General features: G+C 35.1%; 1 protein-coding gene across 1 annotated transcript; it reads right to left on the minus strand.

Moving 5' to 3' along the window:
• Positions 1–17,131: 17,131 nt before the first annotated feature.
• LOC129240913 (uncharacterized) lies at positions 17,132–18,215 on the minus strand. Its single transcript, XM_054876986.1, has 3 exons — positions 18,033–18,215; positions 17,850–17,973; positions 17,132–17,789 (listed from the first exon to the last, which is right to left on the minus strand). Exons 1-3 carry the CDS (start codon positions 18,172–18,174, stop codon positions 17,198–17,200), a joined length of 858 nt encoding a protein of 285 aa, XP_054732961.1. The 5' UTR covers positions 18,175–18,215; the 3' UTR covers positions 17,132–17,197.
• Between the last annotated feature and the right edge of the window lie 1,698 nt (positions 18,216–19,913).

Consider the following 19,913-nt stretch of genomic DNA (forward strand, 5'->3'; position numbering starts at 1 on the left):
ATGGGGCAGACCAACTACATAATTTTTCTTATAAAATAGCTGCATAATATTTTCTTAAATTGCCTAATAATGTATTTTAATGTATGCAAGAACTAGCTTTAGTTTATTTTGTCTTTTGCTCAAGTCCCGTTTAGTTTAAGCTTTGCTTGAAATTTGAGGTTCTTGAGGAAAATAGGGGCAGGTGCTTTCGTTAAGATTTTATTTCTTGTAGTACTGATATTTTTGTAAACATTTCATAAATTAAAAGATTCCTTGAAGTAAGTTGAGTAATTTCCATTAGCAAATAAATAATTTTCATTCGGCAAAAATAACATTTTAATACACAATATCAAGAGGAACGCGCTAGTATTCTTATAATTAAGGGAGTCTCAGTTTACAAAATAACGCTAAACGTAAATCGAAATAAAACTCCTGACGGATATGGAAAAATTAAAAGAACTGGTCCAAAGCCTAAGACTAACGACAGGTGTAAAACGGTTGGTTCTCAATGAAAACCAAGTTTCGTGTGAAGATTCGAACTGAAAATATTAGAATAGACTGGCTAAACTGAAGCTCACACCACACCACAAAACAAGTAGAATGAAATTCCTCGATAATCGTAAGTTCTGAGATGTTGAATGACAATCCATCATTTTTAGCGATGAACAAATGTAAACTCGATGGGGCTGATGGTTGTCAGAAGTGTTGGAGAGATATTCCCGAAACTTCCACGGCGGCTTTCTTATGACCTGGGGAAGATCCAATTTGTTTTATTTCGCATAAGATGAACGCTGAAAATAATGTAGAGGTCTTGGATAAAGCTTTATTAATTTTGCAGGAGAATTTCACGGTGAGTCTTGGACGTATCAACAGGACAATTTTTCAATCTAAGAATATAAAAGAGTTTTTCGCGTCGAAAAATATTCCTGTGATGAAGGTACTTGCGTTCATTACTGACTGACGCGTACTGATTATTTTATTACAAGAAAAAAGTTTTGTTCAGTGTCCCATAGAGCTATTTCGCTACTGGCCACATATTCTAGAGTTCATAGGCGAAATTCAACCAAATCATATGCAGATTTCTGAAATCTCCAGAAAAAGCGGCGCGCGAGTAGGACAGTAGTCCTTGAAAATTGAAATAAGAAACACTCTATTCGAAGAATCCTTTTAGTTTTCAATATCATCACCGTTTACCTCGAGAAATTCATCCAAAGTTTTCCCACTTCTTTGTTGCCCTCCTAATAATAATACTATTTTTCAAAAGTCCTCATAAATTCGATATAAATTTCTTAATGGCGATGAACTAGTCACACAAAAATTTAGTTAAAATTCCAAACGCCAAATGAAACACTCTATACTTTTTCATATGTATTTGTTTCGTGAAACGCGTATATCCGTTTAATGTATGCCTTATTAATTTTTTATTTACCAAATTTTCACCTCAACCGCGCAACGAATTACTTGGCTCACTTCTCAGCATATCAAAGCCTTTACAAAGTACCACTTAGTCAAATAATTGTGCACTTCTTGGGTACTCTTCATATACTGAAAAGAACAAACAAATATTTTCTGCAAAAGAATTCGACTTTTGTGTTTTCAACAGTTGACATTTTTTCAAATTTGTTCCATTACCTCTTCCCTTCACAGTAGTTGTACATTCCAAATGACAAGCGACATTTCAATTGGCGAAAATCTTTATAACTGCACAAATGTATGTATGCACGAATGTACATACATATGTATGTGCGTTTGTAAATATCATATTCGGTACTGTCAACGTGTATGTCAACTTGAGCACCTATTCATGTGCAGTTCTTTAAGAATGCCTGCCCCGCCTCGAGCTTGTATTATTTATAATTTATTCATAATTTGCCATCAATCAATCTTAAAAGGACTACAAAGCAACCATAAAAAAGGCATAGAGTCAATGAATGCATTAGTGGCTGAGTGGAATGGCAGAGTGAGCAAATAAAATATCGCATGTGCAGAGTTACCTTTTATAATTCTCTCAACCGTCGAGTCATTTCAGAAGAGACTTAAAACAAAAACTTTGTCAACATTTACTTGAAATTTTGTATAGGTTTTCATGAAAACTTCGAAACGCAGCAGAAATTTATTCTACAAAAAGTATTCTGACTCTACTTGAAAACGTTAAAAAATTTATTTTGTGTCTGTATGTAAATGTATGTGCGAAATATATATATATGTACATATATATATTGATCTAAAGTTGTAAGCCGACCTCTGAATGGCAGACGGCCTTTTATGAGGACCTTTTGCATGGCAAAAATAGGCTCAAAGGTTTGTCAATGCCTGCCGAGATGCGACCGCTAATAGAAGAAACCTTTTCTATGATTGGTATTTCATGCCCACACTGGGCTTCGTACACCTACAGAATGTAAGTCCCTCACAAAACCATTCGAATACGGCAGCGGAAAAGATGTTTTAACTTTGCTTAAATAATGGTCATATAAACTCGCAATTTAGAATTTAAATTCACAATTTATTGACGCAACCAATTTAAGAGATTTTTACTTTTTGATCCGTGTAATAGAAAGAGTATTAAGTCTAAATCTGCGATTAGATGCGTTCTTATTTCATAATTATTAAAGAATATCAATTGGTGTGGTTCTTGCGCTCAACTATTTATCAAGCAAGGGGAAATTGAGAAAGCAAAATGCAAGGGAAACTTGAGAGGTATTGGTGAATACATCCCTTAACTGCACGAATTTGAAAAAGCAAATGATCACATTCCCGAGATGAATTTCCTTTCGGAAAGTAATAAAACAGTGATTTTTCTTCACTTCGCGAATAGATTAATTTATATTTAAATTATATCTAAGTATGTTTTATGTATTTGTATGAAAAATACAAAAATTGAGTGGCAATAAAACAGCGACATTTACGGCTGCTTCAAATTATTCTATATTTTACTCTTTCGAGCGAATGCTTTCAAATTCATCAGAATTTCATTAGAGAATATTATTTAAAAAAGTAAGGAAGTGCTAAATTCGGACCGGACAGAACTTTATATACCCGCGCATATTTTAGTAAAATTTAATTTGAACTGGCTGTTAATTTTTGGAATCGTAAACACCAAGCGGACGGACGGAAATTCAGTCTTAACATATGGAAAATGAGTGGAGAAATTTATTACGTCATCATCTAGAAACACGCATTTACACAAAAGTTTTCGAAATTTCACTTGCGTCGTATTTCTGTTTTGGGGCTCTTCATTTACAGTATCGGACAAAACATTTACAACTGCAATGCAGCATTCAATTTATTTTTTGTCATAATGTCATTCTTCACTCAATTGCAATTCAATTTCACGCTATGGATAGAGCATCTGAGTAATATTTTCCAAAAAATCTTTTCAAGATCCTTTCCTTTTTGTAGCTGTATTTAAAAAAAATTAAATTATCTGGCAACTATGAGCGACAAAACAATTGCAACCTTGTGAGCTTAGTTATATAACGGTAAAAATGCTTGAGCTTGGTTTTGTTTTCTAACTGTTCTGAGTTTAGTTTAATCGTGTCAATTTGTGAACATCAGTTTTGTGCAGAATTTGTGGCGATAACACAATTTTTTTGTAAAGTTGAGTTAAATGAAGTAATGGCTCAAAATAAGTTCGGTGAAGTATTACGCGCGCGTGTTGTAGATGAATATAACAAAGGAATGACCCAGAAAGATATATTCATAAAATATAATATTCATAAGTCATCAATTTCTCGAATTATTGCGAACTTTATAAAAAACAAAACTATCGCGGTGGTGCATCGAGGAGGCCGACCAAGAAAAACGGATGAAAGAACTGACAAACTGATAGCGAGAGAGGTAAAAAAATATCCATTTAGAAGTGCCCACCAATTGGTAAAGGAGCTTGGGTTACCAATCAGCTCAAAGACTGACAGTCGTCGCCAGGCTGAAGCTGATTTACGGACGTACTTACCAGCAAAGAAGCCGCTTATTAGTAAGCGTAACCAACAAAACGAATATACCGAATTCGACATATTTTGCTTCGTTTATAACAGATATGACGTTTTTGAAAATTACCGTTATATGGACAAAGAGTATAATGGACACAACTGTGTGTGAGTATAATTGCCGGAATATGTGTGAAATATTTATCGCGATATTGCAATCCTATTACTTGCTTGATACTCAAAGCCTCTTCATTTCGCCAAGCATTAGCAAGTGACGAATAGATGAAGCAACTGATATAAAAGAACCTATATTGGCAACGCTAGAATAGAGCTGGTATGTGTTTGTAAGATAGTGAGTTATACCAGTTTCATGAGTTAAAACCATACTCGCTAGCGGCGAATCTTGCTCGATAACTTTGTTGTTGCTTTAACATGCTGTAGTGTAGTGGTCGCGTAGACACACTTCTGGCATACATATAAGTAAAACTTATTTTTGTTACACAATAGCAATAATAATAATTTAGTATCTGTATAATAAAAGAATATGTTTTAGAAGTAGTTAATACTAGTCTCATTGATTGGCACTACTACCATGAAATGTATTACATCAGGTTCTATTTAACCCACACGGTACCTACCTTAGACTGGAAACTGGTTGAAAGCTAAATGTTTTCGAAAATCAATTCGCAAGGATCTGGGATGTGCTAGAAATCGAAATCGCAATTTTCCCCCCTTTTGAAGGGTTTGCATTAACTACTTCGTAGCAGAAATGGTAGCGAAAACATTGCTAAATTTAAAAGAGGTCGCTGTTAACCATAGAACAATTTTATTATTTTATGAATGGTGCCAATTTTTTATATTTATAACTTAACCATTCCCGTGATGCACGTGATTGGCATCTAAAGGGTGTTTTTTTAGAGGTTAGGTTTTCAAGATGAAATAAAACATATATAATTTAATGTTATGGCCAAGAATTTAGCTTTATTATAAAGATAAGGGTTTGCCATTATGTTTTAAAAATGATTTCGGACAAGTGGCCGCCGCGGCTGGCTCGAATAAATTCCAGCCGAGAGGCCCAATTTTCGACCACTTTTTGCAGCAATTGGGGCCGTATGTCAGCAATAACGCGCCGAATATTCTCTTCCAAGACGTCAATCGACTCGGGCTTATCTGCGTAGATAAGCGACTATGTGAACCCCACAAGAAATAGTCCAGCGGTGTTATATCACACGATCTTGGAGGCCACGCCACAGGTCCACGGCGCGAGATAATGCGCTCACCAAAAGTTTCCTTCAATAAATCGATTGTTGCGTTGGCTGTATGGCATGTAGCGCCGTCTTGTTGGAACCAAAGGTCGTCCACATCAACATCGTCCAATTCAGGCACGAAAAAGTCATTAATCATGGCTCTACAGCGCTCTCCATTGACTGTAACATTATGGCCGGCTTCATTTTTAAAGAAATATGGACCAATGATTCCCTCTGCCCATAGAGCACACCAAACAGTGACTTTTTGAGGATGTAACGGCGTCTCAGCAATGGCTTGTGGATTATGTTCACTCCAAATGCGACAATTTTGCTTATTGACATACCCATTCAACCAAAAGTGAGCTTCATCGCTGAACAAAATTTTCTTGTGATGCGTCGCGCGAACCGAACCATTATTTTCGTAATAAATTTGCACGATTTGCAAACGTTGTTCAGGTGTAAGTCTATTCATTATGAAATGGCAAACCAAACTGAGCATAAATCAAGTGACAGGTGTCAAAAAGACCATCTACGAAAAAAGTAGTGCCAACTTGAAAACCTAACCTCTAAAAAAAACACCCTTTATTTTAACAATTTCTACAATTTTCGGTACGTTTTACAAAAGGTTTGACACCCTATATCTTAAAAATTATAAGTCTCTTAAAAAAAAAGGTATCTCTCCCATTCTCAGAAGGCCTATCGGCCCAAGCCCTATGAATTGTTTTGGTTGGGTCTTTCAACTTTTTAATTTGGCCCTCAGAAAGTATTTTACTGACGTTGGATTTGAATTTATTTTCTTGTGAAGTCGTTCCTTAGAATGAACCACTTCTTTCTTCAGATGTAACACTGCACAATCAGTATGTGATCTAAGTCAAAAAAACGCAGGGATAAGCCGCCTCGAGCTCATACCAGCAATGCAAAATTTCGATAGACATCGGAAGAGCATCACTAAACAACCTGGCCTCTTCGGATCTGGCCCGGTCCCGAAATCGGTTGCCGAAAAGTGATGCACGCAAAATTTTTCGGCTGGTTTCAATAAAGTGCCGCACGATTTTACCCAATCTATTCTTTTCATTTTGTGTTTTGGGACATGAACAAACATAACACCCTCCTTTGCCCACGTTTTATGGCACAACATAAACAATATTACCTGCTAACTTTTGTAGCAAAAATTATCATCTCTATGCTTTTGAGTACTTTTTCTTTAGAATTTGCTCTGAAATATATTATATGTAAAGTAGATTTTCCAAAGCGGTATCATCAAGAGGATTTGTTAAGTAGCTCAAGATGGCTCCCACAGGGTGAAAATTAGACATCTTACATCACTTTTAATTATTGCTTCATAATCAAACCTTTAATTCCTCAAAGTAATTCGTGCGATTTGAAATTTCAATTTCGGCACGTAATCGCGAGATTTCCAGCGTATGCCCGATATAAATCGCAGAACTTATATGAATTTTCCATCTTTGGTCTGCCTGCTAATTAACGCTTAGTACAACAGCGAACATACACACAAACAGCAATTTTTTCTCTTGTTTTTTTAATTTTTATTTGCAATAGGAAAGAATTAATAAAATTTATTGATGCAGAATGACAGTAAACATTTCCGAGTCTTATGGCGAAGAAACTGAACACTAATCGGTGAAGTAATTTTTGATTTGTTACAATTGCAAATTATTTTTACTAATTCATATTTTAACACACTTTGGCTTAAGGGCACGCCTCTTTTATAAGTTTATGGAATTACAGTAAAAAAAACACTACCTGGAGAAATTAGCACCGAAATCAAAAAAAAATTATTATATATTATCATTCGAAGTATTCTGTGCATAGCCTGTATCTATACATATGTACATATTTTGGAACTTCATTTTTTAAGACGTTATTTATTTATAATAATACGAGGGTGGATTGATAAGACTTTAGAATGAAAAACTAGGCATTGGTTTTTTAACAAAAAATTGTTTTATTTTTCAACATAATCTCCTTTTAAGTCAATACATTTTTTCCAACGCTTTTCTAACATATTTATTCCTTCTCTAAAATAAGTTTTTTCAAAACTTTCAAAATAAGCATTTGTTTCAGCTATAACTTCACTATTTGACACAAATCTTTTTCCGCCGAGCCATTTTTTCATATTTGAAAAAAGGAAAAAGTCACTGGGAGCTAAATCTGGCAATTATGGCGGATGAGGGAGCAATTCATAGCCTAACTCATTTATTTTTTCCTGCGTTTTCCAAGATGAATGTGAAGGAGCGTTAATATTTTGGTCCAATGTATCCAACAAAGATGAATAATATTCAGCTGAGATGGTTTTACCCTTTTCAAGATAATCTATGAAAATTATACCTTGTGCATCCCAAAAAATATATGCCATAACCTTACCAGCTGATGCAACGACCTTTGCCTTCTTTGGAGCACTTGAGCCACGTTCTACCCATTGTTTGGACTATTCTTTAGACTCTGGTGTACGAAACGACGCAAAAATTCCGATGGATTTCTGTTAAACATGTCTAAACCAACTTTTGAAGTCGACATTCGGTTCATTTTTTGCAGAGGAGTTAGCAAACGCGGCACCCAATTCATACCCAATTCATCATGTATTATGTTATGCACACGTTCATAACGTTCATAACGTTCATAATGTTCACAATGTCAGCAATCTCTCTCAATTTAATTCTTCGATCTTGTGTGACAATTTTGTACACGTTTTTCACCATTTCTGGAGTCGTTACCTCTTTTGGCTTCCCAGAGCGTGGCTCATCTTTGGTGCTTATCCGACCACGTTTAAACTCGTTTACCCAATTGTAAACTGTTGCATTTGAGGGTGCATGTTCCCCTAATACTGTCTGCAACTCTTCAATAATTTGTTTCTGGTTTAAACCTTTCAAATGAAAGTTCTTTATAACAGCACGAAGTTCATTTTTTTCCATTTTTAATAAAAATACAATAGTGTTTTGCAAAAATAATTCTCAAAAAAGTACCGTTTGACCATATGTTATGAAATTTTGACAGCTCGCTTTTGACAGTTCACTTTTAACGATCACAATAATTAAGTAAATTAATGACCGATAGATGTCGCAATTCTAAAGACTTATCAATCCACCCTCGTATAAAAAAATGTATTTGTAATAATATAAAACACATGAGCTAAGATAACTACAGTGTACAGACAAACAATCAACGACATTCATCGGGAGACCTTTACCACCTTCTTTAGCTCCCGAACCCCGAATGCCGTCATCGGAGTCCAACCACCCCCATCACAAACGAAAAGCTCCAAGTTTCCCGCGAGTGCCGCGTAACCTTGGCACAACTACGTTCTGGATACTGTAGCAGGTTAAACTCCTACTTATCCAGAATCGACCCCGACATACTAAACATATGTCCGGCATGTGAAGGCACCCCACACGACACTAACCACCTTTTCACATGCCCCATCAAACCCCCTCATCTAACACCCCTCTCCCTCTGAACGCAACCTGTCGAAACAGCAAGTTTCCTGGGCCTACCGTTAGATGAGCTACACGAAGACGACCGGTGATTACACTACACTAACAGGGCGAAGATACTGCTACAACAACAACAACAACTAGCGATGTGGCGCAGAGAAAAACATTCGGAAATATTATATCTTACCCATAAATATTCTAAAAACCAACTTTAAATAATTCCGAATGGCGAAGAATTCTAGGGGGAATATTGAAAGCAATTTTTTTCTGGACAGTCAATAGAGCCTGTTAAGATGTTAATGACAAATGAGCACGCTGGGGATATTCTGTCCCCAAGTGTAGGAAGGCTAATTGGCTGGTAACGAGAATAGTATGAAGGTAGTGGCATAGAAAAATTTAGTAATTGGAGAGCAAGTTTTAGAAACGTTTTTGAACTCAACAAATAAGGATACAAGGATGCTATCTTGGGGAACATCTGAGTATGCGATGAATGGTGTTGACACTACATTGTCAACAGCTATAAAGAGCGCTTGTCAGTTAAGTAGGATTTAATCCAAAAGAGGTAAATTTTAGCAAAAACTGATGCTTTGTCAAAGCTTGAGAAAATTCCGATTTAAATATGTAGATATTTATTTTCGAAATCAAATAAGCTGAAACGCTGAAATTAGCCAGATTTGTGACCGTTGAGCGATTGGCGACGAACCCGTGTTGATTTGGTGAAACGAAGTTTTTAACGACAAATGACAATTTACAATTTACAACAATCTCAAATACAATAGTTTGGAAACTGAAGATAGCTTTGAGATCGGCCTATAATTGCGGGTATCATTTTTCCCCGCTTTTAAAGACCGGGGCTACAGACGTTTGTTTCCAATCGTCAACAAATATACCAGAGAGTAATTGAAAATAAAGATAAGAGGCTCGGCTAGGCATAATCAGTTATTAATAAAAGAGCTGAGAGATGTTGTTGTTGTTGTAGCAGCATAAACATTCCCCATACTTACATACGGTGAATGCTGCTGTAGTGACAGTCCTTGGCCGGATATAAATCCGGGTCGTTTCGGTAACGTAGAACCGACTGTCGTGGAAACGTGAGAGATCATCTACATCGGTTCGAGACGAGGTCCTAAGGTCTCGAATACCTTCAATTACATTCTCAGTTGAAATGGTTAATGTCCCAAAGTTTATCGCGGATTCACTCGGAAGCGCGGAAGCAGGCCCCGCTAATTGCAGTCAAGGTCTTTGGCAAAAAACTTGCCGATTCTGATACATAAACGAGATTTTCTTATTTTTTAGATGAGTGCTTCATATTTCATTGTATTCTTTGCAACAAATATGCTATTTCACCTATTAAGGGGGAAGTCTACTGTGACAAGGGAAAAAACAGGCTTATTTTCCGGATTTTATTTCTAACAAAATATTGGTCGTATATAAAATCTATTTAAACTCTTATCTTTATTATATATTTAAGTTTTTGAAAAAAAAATTTTAAGTCAAAATATTCAAAATGGCCGCTGTGGCACTTCTGCAAGCGCAGGTCCGCTTTTCTTAGGTGCCTAAATGAAATCTTACGTTTCGGTGATCTAAAACAAAATATTGTTATCATATACATAGTATTGACTCTCGTCTGACGTAGGATTATGTCGATAAAAAATTTTGGCGTTGAAAAAAAAATTCTTGAAATTTTTTTCTTTTTTTTTGCCTAAAATTCATGTTACTATTGTTTATAACAATTTAACAAATAACGATATCAAAAAAATCCTATGTCAGACGAGAGACACTATTACAGAGAATATATAATTAAATTTTTAAGCTGATTCATTTATCAGAACTCGAGATATCGTGTACACCGTATACAAAAACTTAGTTTCGAGAAAAATGCGTTTAAAGTTTCAGTATTAGCAGGTACGCGCTTTGGAGCGCTTCGGGAAAAGGTCGAAATTTCAACGAAGAAAAATTTAGCCAGCTTTAACACATATTGTACCTTATTTAAGAGGGTTCAAAGTATTTTTTAAGCTAATAAAAAAAAAAATCGATTTTTTGAAAAATTCACAGTAGACTTCCCCCTTAATTACATGTTTTTTTTTTTAATTTTCCGATTTAAAATCTCATAAAAAACGAATAACGTGCATTTTTTAATTTTAAATACGTTTTATATTAATAGTGCAGCAAGCGTGTAAGATTTATAAAAACAGTGAAATTCCTCACAGTTTAACCTATGCGTCCATTTTTTACATACTTATTATGATACATATTATATTATATATTTGACTATATAAGTAGGTCTGGAAACAAGCAGAATATTTCATATTTCGACCAACGACTCAAGTTATCGCGATTCAGTCCAGAAATCCACCTACAACTTTTGCTGAATAAAACTAAAGAAATGTTCAAGGTTTCAAAATGAAAATTTTGTTCCAAAATCAAAAACTTTATGTACTTTTGTATGTACATTTACAAATATAATACATACATATGCATAGTATATTTACATTTAACAAAAGACACGGCCACAATTCTTATACTTGTTGGTACGGACATAATACTGATGGAAAAAATCAAAATCTCTAAATCTTACTATTAACAGTTAAAACTTGCACTTTAGAAATGTTAACATAAAAAATAATTAAATTTAACATAATGTAAAAACTTTACATTCCTGTAATAAACAATGTGTATGCCTATGTATATGTGTACATATACATATAGTTTTATGTACAGAAGGGTGTACACCAAGATGTGTACGTATTTGTATTAGTTATGTCAGAAGTTGAATGTTCAATATTGCGCCATACATATATATATATATGTTCATAAACATATGTATATATGTATATACACATATATTTAGATAGCAATAGCATATTAAAACAAATATTAAACTTAACGGGTCTTGATGTATTGCTCTAAATTCCTAAATAAATGGACTATCTCTCTCAGATAAACAATTTTAGCTTCTAAGAATTATTTAATATGGACTTAAAACAAATTTACATAATATATAAAAAGTACACTTGATAAATATTTTGCTTTTAAGGTTCGCTGGGCACACAAAAATGACGTTGTAAGGGAAATTGTAAAACAAAACTATGACATGACAACTTACTTGCATATACATACGCGTATATTATTAAAAATGTACATATATTTATATGTATGCGCACATAACCAAATATGTGCCGTATGTATGTATGAATGTGTAGCGCTAAATTAACTATTTCAAAAGTACACTGTTAATATTGCTATATATCACAATATCTTTTTGGTCGAGAAATTCAAATATATTCCCAATAGTTTTAGATTAGAACTGCATACGAGAGTCGCGACTCATCCATTAAATAATTCCGTTATTTTAAAAACAAACTGAATATTTTTAATTTATTTAAGATCCACTCATTTCCTCATTGCTTAGGGGGCGTCCATAAATTACGTGAGATTTTTAAGGGGGGAGGGGGTCGAGTCAAATCACATCTAATCTTACGTTAGAGAGAGGTCTCGGCAAATATCACGCAATTTTTTTTCTGATTGAAACAAAAAAAAATTATACTATTTTGGTCCATTATCCAGATTGTACATGCTTAAGATTTAATATTAAGCGTAATCGTAGTATGATTAAGATCATTCACTAATTCGTTCGAAAGAAAGTAATTTCATTCATACTTCGACGTTATATGTACATTACTACTGTCAAACCACCATATTTGTTTTATCCCAAATAGCTCAATTTAATCTGAATTTACGGTACAGTGTAGCCCGTCGTTTGTTTTCGCGCCACTATCAGCCGAACGTGCGACTCGATGAACAAGAGCGTACGAGCTGAGTGGCAGCGACACACGGACAGGTTCCAACCTTCTTTGTTTATTCTTGTAAATGTTTTACTCGACTCAGTTCATGCTCTTACTACTGCCACGACGATGTGATAAAATTATGGAATACTGCGAAGCAAAAATTCCCGAAGAAAGAAGAGTTAATACATCGCATTAAACATGAGATTGAACAGCTTCTCAGGGAATCCACTGAGAGAAAAGTTCGGTCTACTTTAGCATTCCTTCAAAAGGTAGTTTAAATATACATTTTTTTAAGAAAATACTTTTTTTTATATAAAGTTTATTGTTACAATTAATAGCATAAAAAAAACTGAAACAGTGAAATTCTTGATAAAATATGCTAAAATCATAACTACAAAATATTAGCGCGGTCATTTCCTTCACTGTTTTCACATAATTCAAAATCAGCTTCTTGTGATCAGCGATGATGTGGATGAAGCTATGTCGAACACTACACCATCTAACGTACGTCCCACTCCAGCACAAGATACTATGAAGAAACAGATTGCTAAGCTGCATATGGAGGTTGACCTAAGTGCTGCAGCGCACGCCGGAGTGATCGGCATATGATTCTTCACGACCGTTTTCTGCCACCTCCATACCCTATCACTCAGGTTGATGGACGTTTGACAATTTCGGACTTTAAAGAACATGATGGAAAGTCATTCGCTCCATTTCGAATACGCCTACCGATGCAACCGCTGAATGCCTTCATCAGCACGCCTTATGATCTCTATTGCCCAAGTATACGTGATAATTTAGAGAAAAGATGCTGCAATACATGCGGTATTTACTTCGCATCTATCACAAAAGCTGCAGAGCACAGGCGAGCAGCTCACATTGCACCAGCTAAGCAAGCGCGTATGTTCCGCAAAGTGCGACCCTCTCGGATTGTCACAAGACGAGCTAATGAGTTACTGTGCGCAAGCGTCAACGGCTTAGAGTGGCTAGATCAGAACGAAGTTGAAGGAGCAGATGATTTTACTGAAAATCATATGGACATGTTGGTCCCAATAGTCTCTCTTGAAACCGCGCATGATTCTCCATGGACTGAATTAGAGTAGATATTCTTTTTTTAATCGCAGTAGTTACGATTTAAGCCTTCTATTGTTAAATTTTTATTACACTTATAACTCTCAGCAATATTGATTACTAGTCTTAAATAGTCGTAAATAAAAGCACGGAGCAATTTTTTTTTCTCTTTTTACAATAACAATCCAAAGTGTTAACACAAGAAACGCACATTTTGAAAAATCTCACGTGAGATTGGGGGATGGGGGAGGGGGTTGAATAAAATCTCACGACATCTCACCAGGGGGGGGAGGGAGGTATAGAAAATTATTATTCTATTAAAAAAAATAGAAAAAAAACACCTCACGTAATTTATGGACGCCCCCTTATATGTATAGTACATATAAAGAGAGTGCAATGAAAAAACTTGCGTTGTGCGGAAATGGAACAGCAATTTCTAATTGTCCTCTGAGAATTGCTCTGCAGTAATAATTTAGTAATAGTATAGTTTTTGTAACAGAAAAAATGCACAATAAAACGAAACGCAAACTTTTTCAGTTCTACATACTATGGGAATTATGTTCAAGTTTTAGACCCTTAGCTCAAATACTAACTACTTAATTATGAAATAAATATGTAAATTATAAATAGATGTATATAAAAATACGTCCGCAACTGTAAAAATGATTTTTGGATGTTGAAGGAGGATTAAAAGTAAAGATTACAAATACCTAATGAAATACGAATAACACCATAATTGTACCATTGTATATGTGAAGAAAATAAAACTTATATCTAATAAATACATTCAAAACATACTAAAAAATATATATACATACATATACACATACATAGTAAAAAACAACCAAAACTTCATTTATTGCTAATAATGGAGCGGCAACTATAAATAAAATAACGTACATATGTCTGTATGTATGTAAGGCAAGTATGTGTTAATTATTTCTATCTCGCTTTATATTATTTTTTAATTTAAAGAACTTACGTTTACATTTCATACATGATTCAATTATACAAGGTTAAGTAAAGTTTGACAACTGATTTCGGATGCTACTTAATCCATTGATGCAATTTTCAAGCAAGGGAAAAAAGGGCATAAGTTTATCCCCTTTCTGAAAATGTAGTATATTAAAAAATGGAAAAAGGTCGTTGTAAGCCATATAATAATTTTATGTTATTTTATAAGTGGTACTTAATTATTTATATTTTTAACTTAACTATTCGCATGGATTTGTGTCATATATATGTGTATTTTGACCATGCATCGGATTGGAATCTATATGTGCCACTTGTAAACCTACACTGAAGTAATAAATAAAACAACTTGAGAATAGTGGAAACTCTTAACGAGCAAAAACCACTTTTATTTCGTCACGTCCGCTAATCATAGATTTGATTTTTTAACGAGATTACCTGCAAAGTTACAAGTATAAATCCTGTGTTGAAAAAAGATAAATTTATATATACGCAGAAACACAAGTAGACGCCCAAAGCATTGCATACTTTACTTACAATTATCTTATCGAATGCTCATTGTACTCTTCTTTTGTTTATTGCACCGGTTAAGATGCTTTATTCGATACTTATTCATATTTCGATCAAACATGGTTTGCCCACCCAGCGACAGACGGAAAGGTTTTCGTGTTCGCAGATGTTCTACATTTGCTGAAACTGTTAAGAAATCATTTCATCGACACCGGGTATTTATACAAAGGCACGCTCTTAACGGCAAGACCTATCGCTCAGATTCTTGCGTATACGTCATTGTCCGATGCTCGACTAACGCACAAGCCGACGGAGCTGCATCTAACCGTGCATCATTCAGGCCGCCAGAAGGTGAAGTTAGCAGCACAGTTGTTTTCGCACACCACAGCAAGTGCAATCCGAAGGTGTTATGCGTTGGGGTTCGATATGTATCAGCCCATGGAAACAGCAGAGTTCATTGATACGGTGAATGATTGGTTCGATATTTTCAATACAAAGTTTTCGAATTTTCAAACTGCTGCTGCAAAAAAGCCCTATGGGATAGACTTGGGCCAGCAGGATGAAATTATAAGTAAGTTGGACGCCTTGAACGATGAAACACGCGCTTATGGACGAATTTCAATGTTGCCTTTTCAAAGAGGCATAGAACTAAGCAACAAGTCCCTCAGGGACTTATATCGTTATGTTCAGGAAAAGTACTGCTTTCAGTACATTCTGACTTATCGATTAAATCAGGATGTACTGGAGCATATTTTCGGGGCGATGCGTGCCAAAGGCGGGTTGTATGACAATCCTAGTCCTATAGAATTTAAATATAGATTACGAAGATATTTATTAGGTAAATGAATGCATATATTACTCATTTCTGAATAACTTAACGCTTTCTATTAACAGCACGAAATACTTCAATATTAGTTGATCGTGGTAATGTTGAGTCCGACGAAACTAACTGGCTCCGTTTATTTTACAGTAACTAGGAATTTATTTTATTATTTTGCTATCTTATGAAAAAAGCATTTACAATTGCCGACTCAATTTATGGATCTACGTATTTCAGTGCACAATTTGCTAGTATAGGTACATATATTGTGAGTGCTGCTAAGGGATAAAAAACCCTTTTATACTTAATGATACATTGTTGGTCTGAAATATATCTATTAGGGAGTACCACCTGGCACTCCAATGCTAGGATACACTCGTTGCATGTGAATGCTACATTTATCATAGCGAATATTTTTTTTATTGTATCACAGTAATGTTCCAAACAGTCCATATTGTCCCATGATCCCTAAAGTCTCTGAAGCTCAAGCAGGTGGACCATCGCATTAATACAGCGAGTAATGTTCTTAGGGCTGAACTCGATAGGGCCACCTTCATGAAGATTGTCTTACCGAAGCATAATTGTTCAAAGGAATGGATCGTGTGATTATATCAACAATAGCCGCAAATGCCCCCTAGCTTAAGTTCCACTTCAGCTTTTAGGATCTAGAGAGCAACTGTTAAAACAGTTCGTCAATAGTAAAAAGAAATTTGAAGTTTGGTCTATGTGGGACGTCAATGAACATTTTAGACTGCCGAAGATTTTCAAATGAATGAATTTCTTCACCAAAGTACTTCTTTTAAATATTTCTTTATTTTTTCCGTTCTTTCATGGCACCAACATAGTTGGAATATTGTAGTGGTTGTACCCGCCAGCTCGCTCAGTCTGTATATGTCCTCGCACGTTATTTTGACGTTTCCCCATATATCCGAGGTGACCATGATAACTGCTTGTATATCCGACTATTTCAGAAGCACGACCACCATCGACCCAAATAATTAAAAACGTTATTAATTTGAAAATTAATTCGATTTTATCGTAATATGATACTTACTCAAATGTTTACAGTTTGAATGTTTACGATTTTAAACGAATAATAATAAGGCGAAGCGTCAAAATGGAAACGGTGTTGCCGACATAATAATTTGCACCAAAAGTTTAATTTTTACTACAATTTAAAAGTTTTTTCATAAGTCATGTACGTATATTTGTAAAGAAGCAACATGTTTTCAAATAAGGGAGCCGATTTGTCAAGAGGAAGCGAGAAAGCTGCTTACTTACCTAACCTTCTATAATTGAATCATGTAATTGAATCATGATGATTTCATAGAATTTAATTGCCTGACATATTTTCAATGCAGGAAAATCTAGTTTTTCTTATTTATTTTCTTAAAATAATCATCACAATACGCAAATATTTGTTTCTAAAAAATCATTTATCTTCAAACATTTTCAACTCGGCTTCATCCATAATATCTGCGATTTTACGTTTTGTTTGCAGCTGCAGTCTTAATGGCATTCGTTGCAATACTTTCGCATAGCCAAGAAATATAAGTTCTAGTGAGGTTAAATTTGTGAAACTAGTAGACATTCTTGTGTTATCGTTAGAAATATTAGCAGCTATTGAAGGCGGTGGAACAATTGTGGCAGAGAGTACGCCACAATCTTCATTTGCAGGTTCTGGATTAATAAACTCCGATTCCTTGTCTTTTGGAGTTTGGTTTAGCATTTCATTCGTTTTCCCAGATGTCTCCGACTCGCCGCCTTTTGTATTGTCATGGAGTTCAAAAGACTGCTTAGTGGTTGCATTTGTAACTGGCGAATGCTCCTTGTTCTTCTGCACGTTGTATTCATCATTATGAAGTTCCTTTCCACGAGTATATTTTTTTAATGAAGCCGCCCTGCCTTCTGTCGCCTCGGCACGTTGCCTCTTGATGGCCGGTTCACAGTCCACGTAGGAATTTAAAACGTTTTTTAGTTCTGCTTCATCTATATCGGATTCAGATTGCGCGTCTTCGGTGTCTCTAAGGCATGTAACAAATAAATAAAATAAGATGTTTACTTCCATGCGAACAATGACTTACCCTGCAGCAAGTAGAGGCATCTGCATGAATTGCATTTCCTTTTCGTACGCGAAAGAAGTGCCGTAAACCAAAAATGACAAATATTTTGAAACCAATTGGCGCCATTTACTCTCAGCTGCAGCGCCTATAAGGAGGCAACCGTTGACCGAATATATGTATGCAGATGCAATGCCCAAAACTTACCGCTTTTCATATGGGTTTCTTGAGCGAGTTGTGCCCAGAGCTCTTTGTTATTTTCGCCTTCCAACACCCCATTCTTGCTATAAGTATTGTAAATTTCCGGATATAAGCGAACTGTCAAAATGAAATCCTTGTCCGCTATCATAATAATTTCCAATATGTATTGTCTTCTTTTAACTTGTTTACGCAGAATTAAGGTGGATTTAAATCCGCCTTGCGCAGAATGCACAATCGTGCGTGGTTGCCGGATGGTATTTATTTACTTCGGCTTTAAAGAAAATTACAGCGCTGAAGCTTAGTGCCCATTTACACAGGGAAACATTTGGAAGGGAAGCATTTTGTTCGTGGGTGAAGGACGGCCGCGGAAGAGAGAAGGGAATTTGTCTCCTATACTGGCGACACACTTTGTGTTTCTTATTCGTATTTCTTATCTTAAAGCAATTTTTGACAGTTACTTCATTCGTTTTCTTCTCTTGTGGGAGAAAGTTCCGAGTTCTATGTTGGTTTTCAATCAAACAGAAGATATAAACGATGACAAACATCCGAACGCTGCTTGGGAAATGCAGAATTATTTTTGCTAGTAAAGTAGGTTTAATTTAAAAAAGTTATGGGACATGTTTATGTTGAATTCTAATTTTTCCCCCCAATTCTAGATACTCAAGTTAATTTTGAGTTAATTATATATAATATATATTATATATTATATTATATTATATTATAATATATTATATATTTAATAAAATATTTTTTATTCAAGTACAAAAATGTATATATGTATATATATATGTAAATAAAAAAATAGCAAATTATTTAACCAGTTTGCATTTTTCATTCATATATGTATTTAAGAAACTGTTGTCGGACGCTCTCTGCTTTACATGTAAGCGGGTTCTAGAATATATCCGAACCAGACGATGCTAAAGTATTAAATATCAAAATGTTGCCGAAAACAAATTTGCCCGTGTGACCGCGAATGAAACATTAAATGAGAATTTCCAGTGTCTCCCTTCCAGATGTCTCTGTGTGTAAATCTGGTGTTAGTAGCTTGAAGCTCAGCGATTTAAAGTACGTTCACATATGCATTAATTACCAATAAATGCTCAAAATTAATATACCCGTTCACATATGGCAGATTACCTGCAAATCAATTCAAGTCAACACTGTTGTAAAAGGTTTTTGTTTATAGACATAAATGAATGAGGGAAATTCTTATGAGCGTGGATGCAATTCAAATGGTTATCAAACTTAAATACGTCAGCCTTATCCTAGATGATGTGCCAAAAAAACTGTCAGTGCCGAAGTGCTTACAATCTGCCAATCCGCTCAAGTAAAAATACTAAGCACTTACACCATCATACATATAAAATGCCTGCCAAACTCACACCTAGATGTCTGTCAATAGGTGGATTTATTAAGGTGACAGCATTCACCCAGCTGAATTTTTCGCCGTATGTATGGCTTACGTCAAAATGATATGCTTTGTTTGTATGTATTGGTATGTTTACATTTGATTACTGATTTTGACGTGATGCTTGGACCAAACGCAACAACAAATACATGTAGGGTTTTACTAATATGTGCTTGCTGTCACCTGTAATAAATTCGCCTTGGCTGCCACCTATAATAAATCCACCTTGAATGGTATCAAAGCGAATTAGTTTCAATCAGCGTTGCCATTTTGGCAATTTTTAACCAATTTTTTGCCTTCACATACATTTGGGTTATTTGGGTAATATATTTCTAAAATAACTACTTTTTGTTTCAACTTGATAGAAATGCATAGTTGAAGTTGTTTTTTTCCTCTCACTATTTGACACCATTTTCGTATCGCAGCAATGCAATTTTGAATCCAATGATTCGCAGACCTTTGGATCTCCTAAAGGT

The sequence above is a fragment of the Anastrepha obliqua genome, chromosome 3 (assembly GCF_027943255.1).
Source record: "Anastrepha obliqua isolate idAnaObli1 chromosome 3, idAnaObli1_1.0, whole genome shotgun sequence".
Classification (NCBI taxonomy): domain Eukaryota; kingdom Metazoa; phylum Arthropoda; class Insecta; order Diptera; family Tephritidae; genus Anastrepha; species Anastrepha obliqua.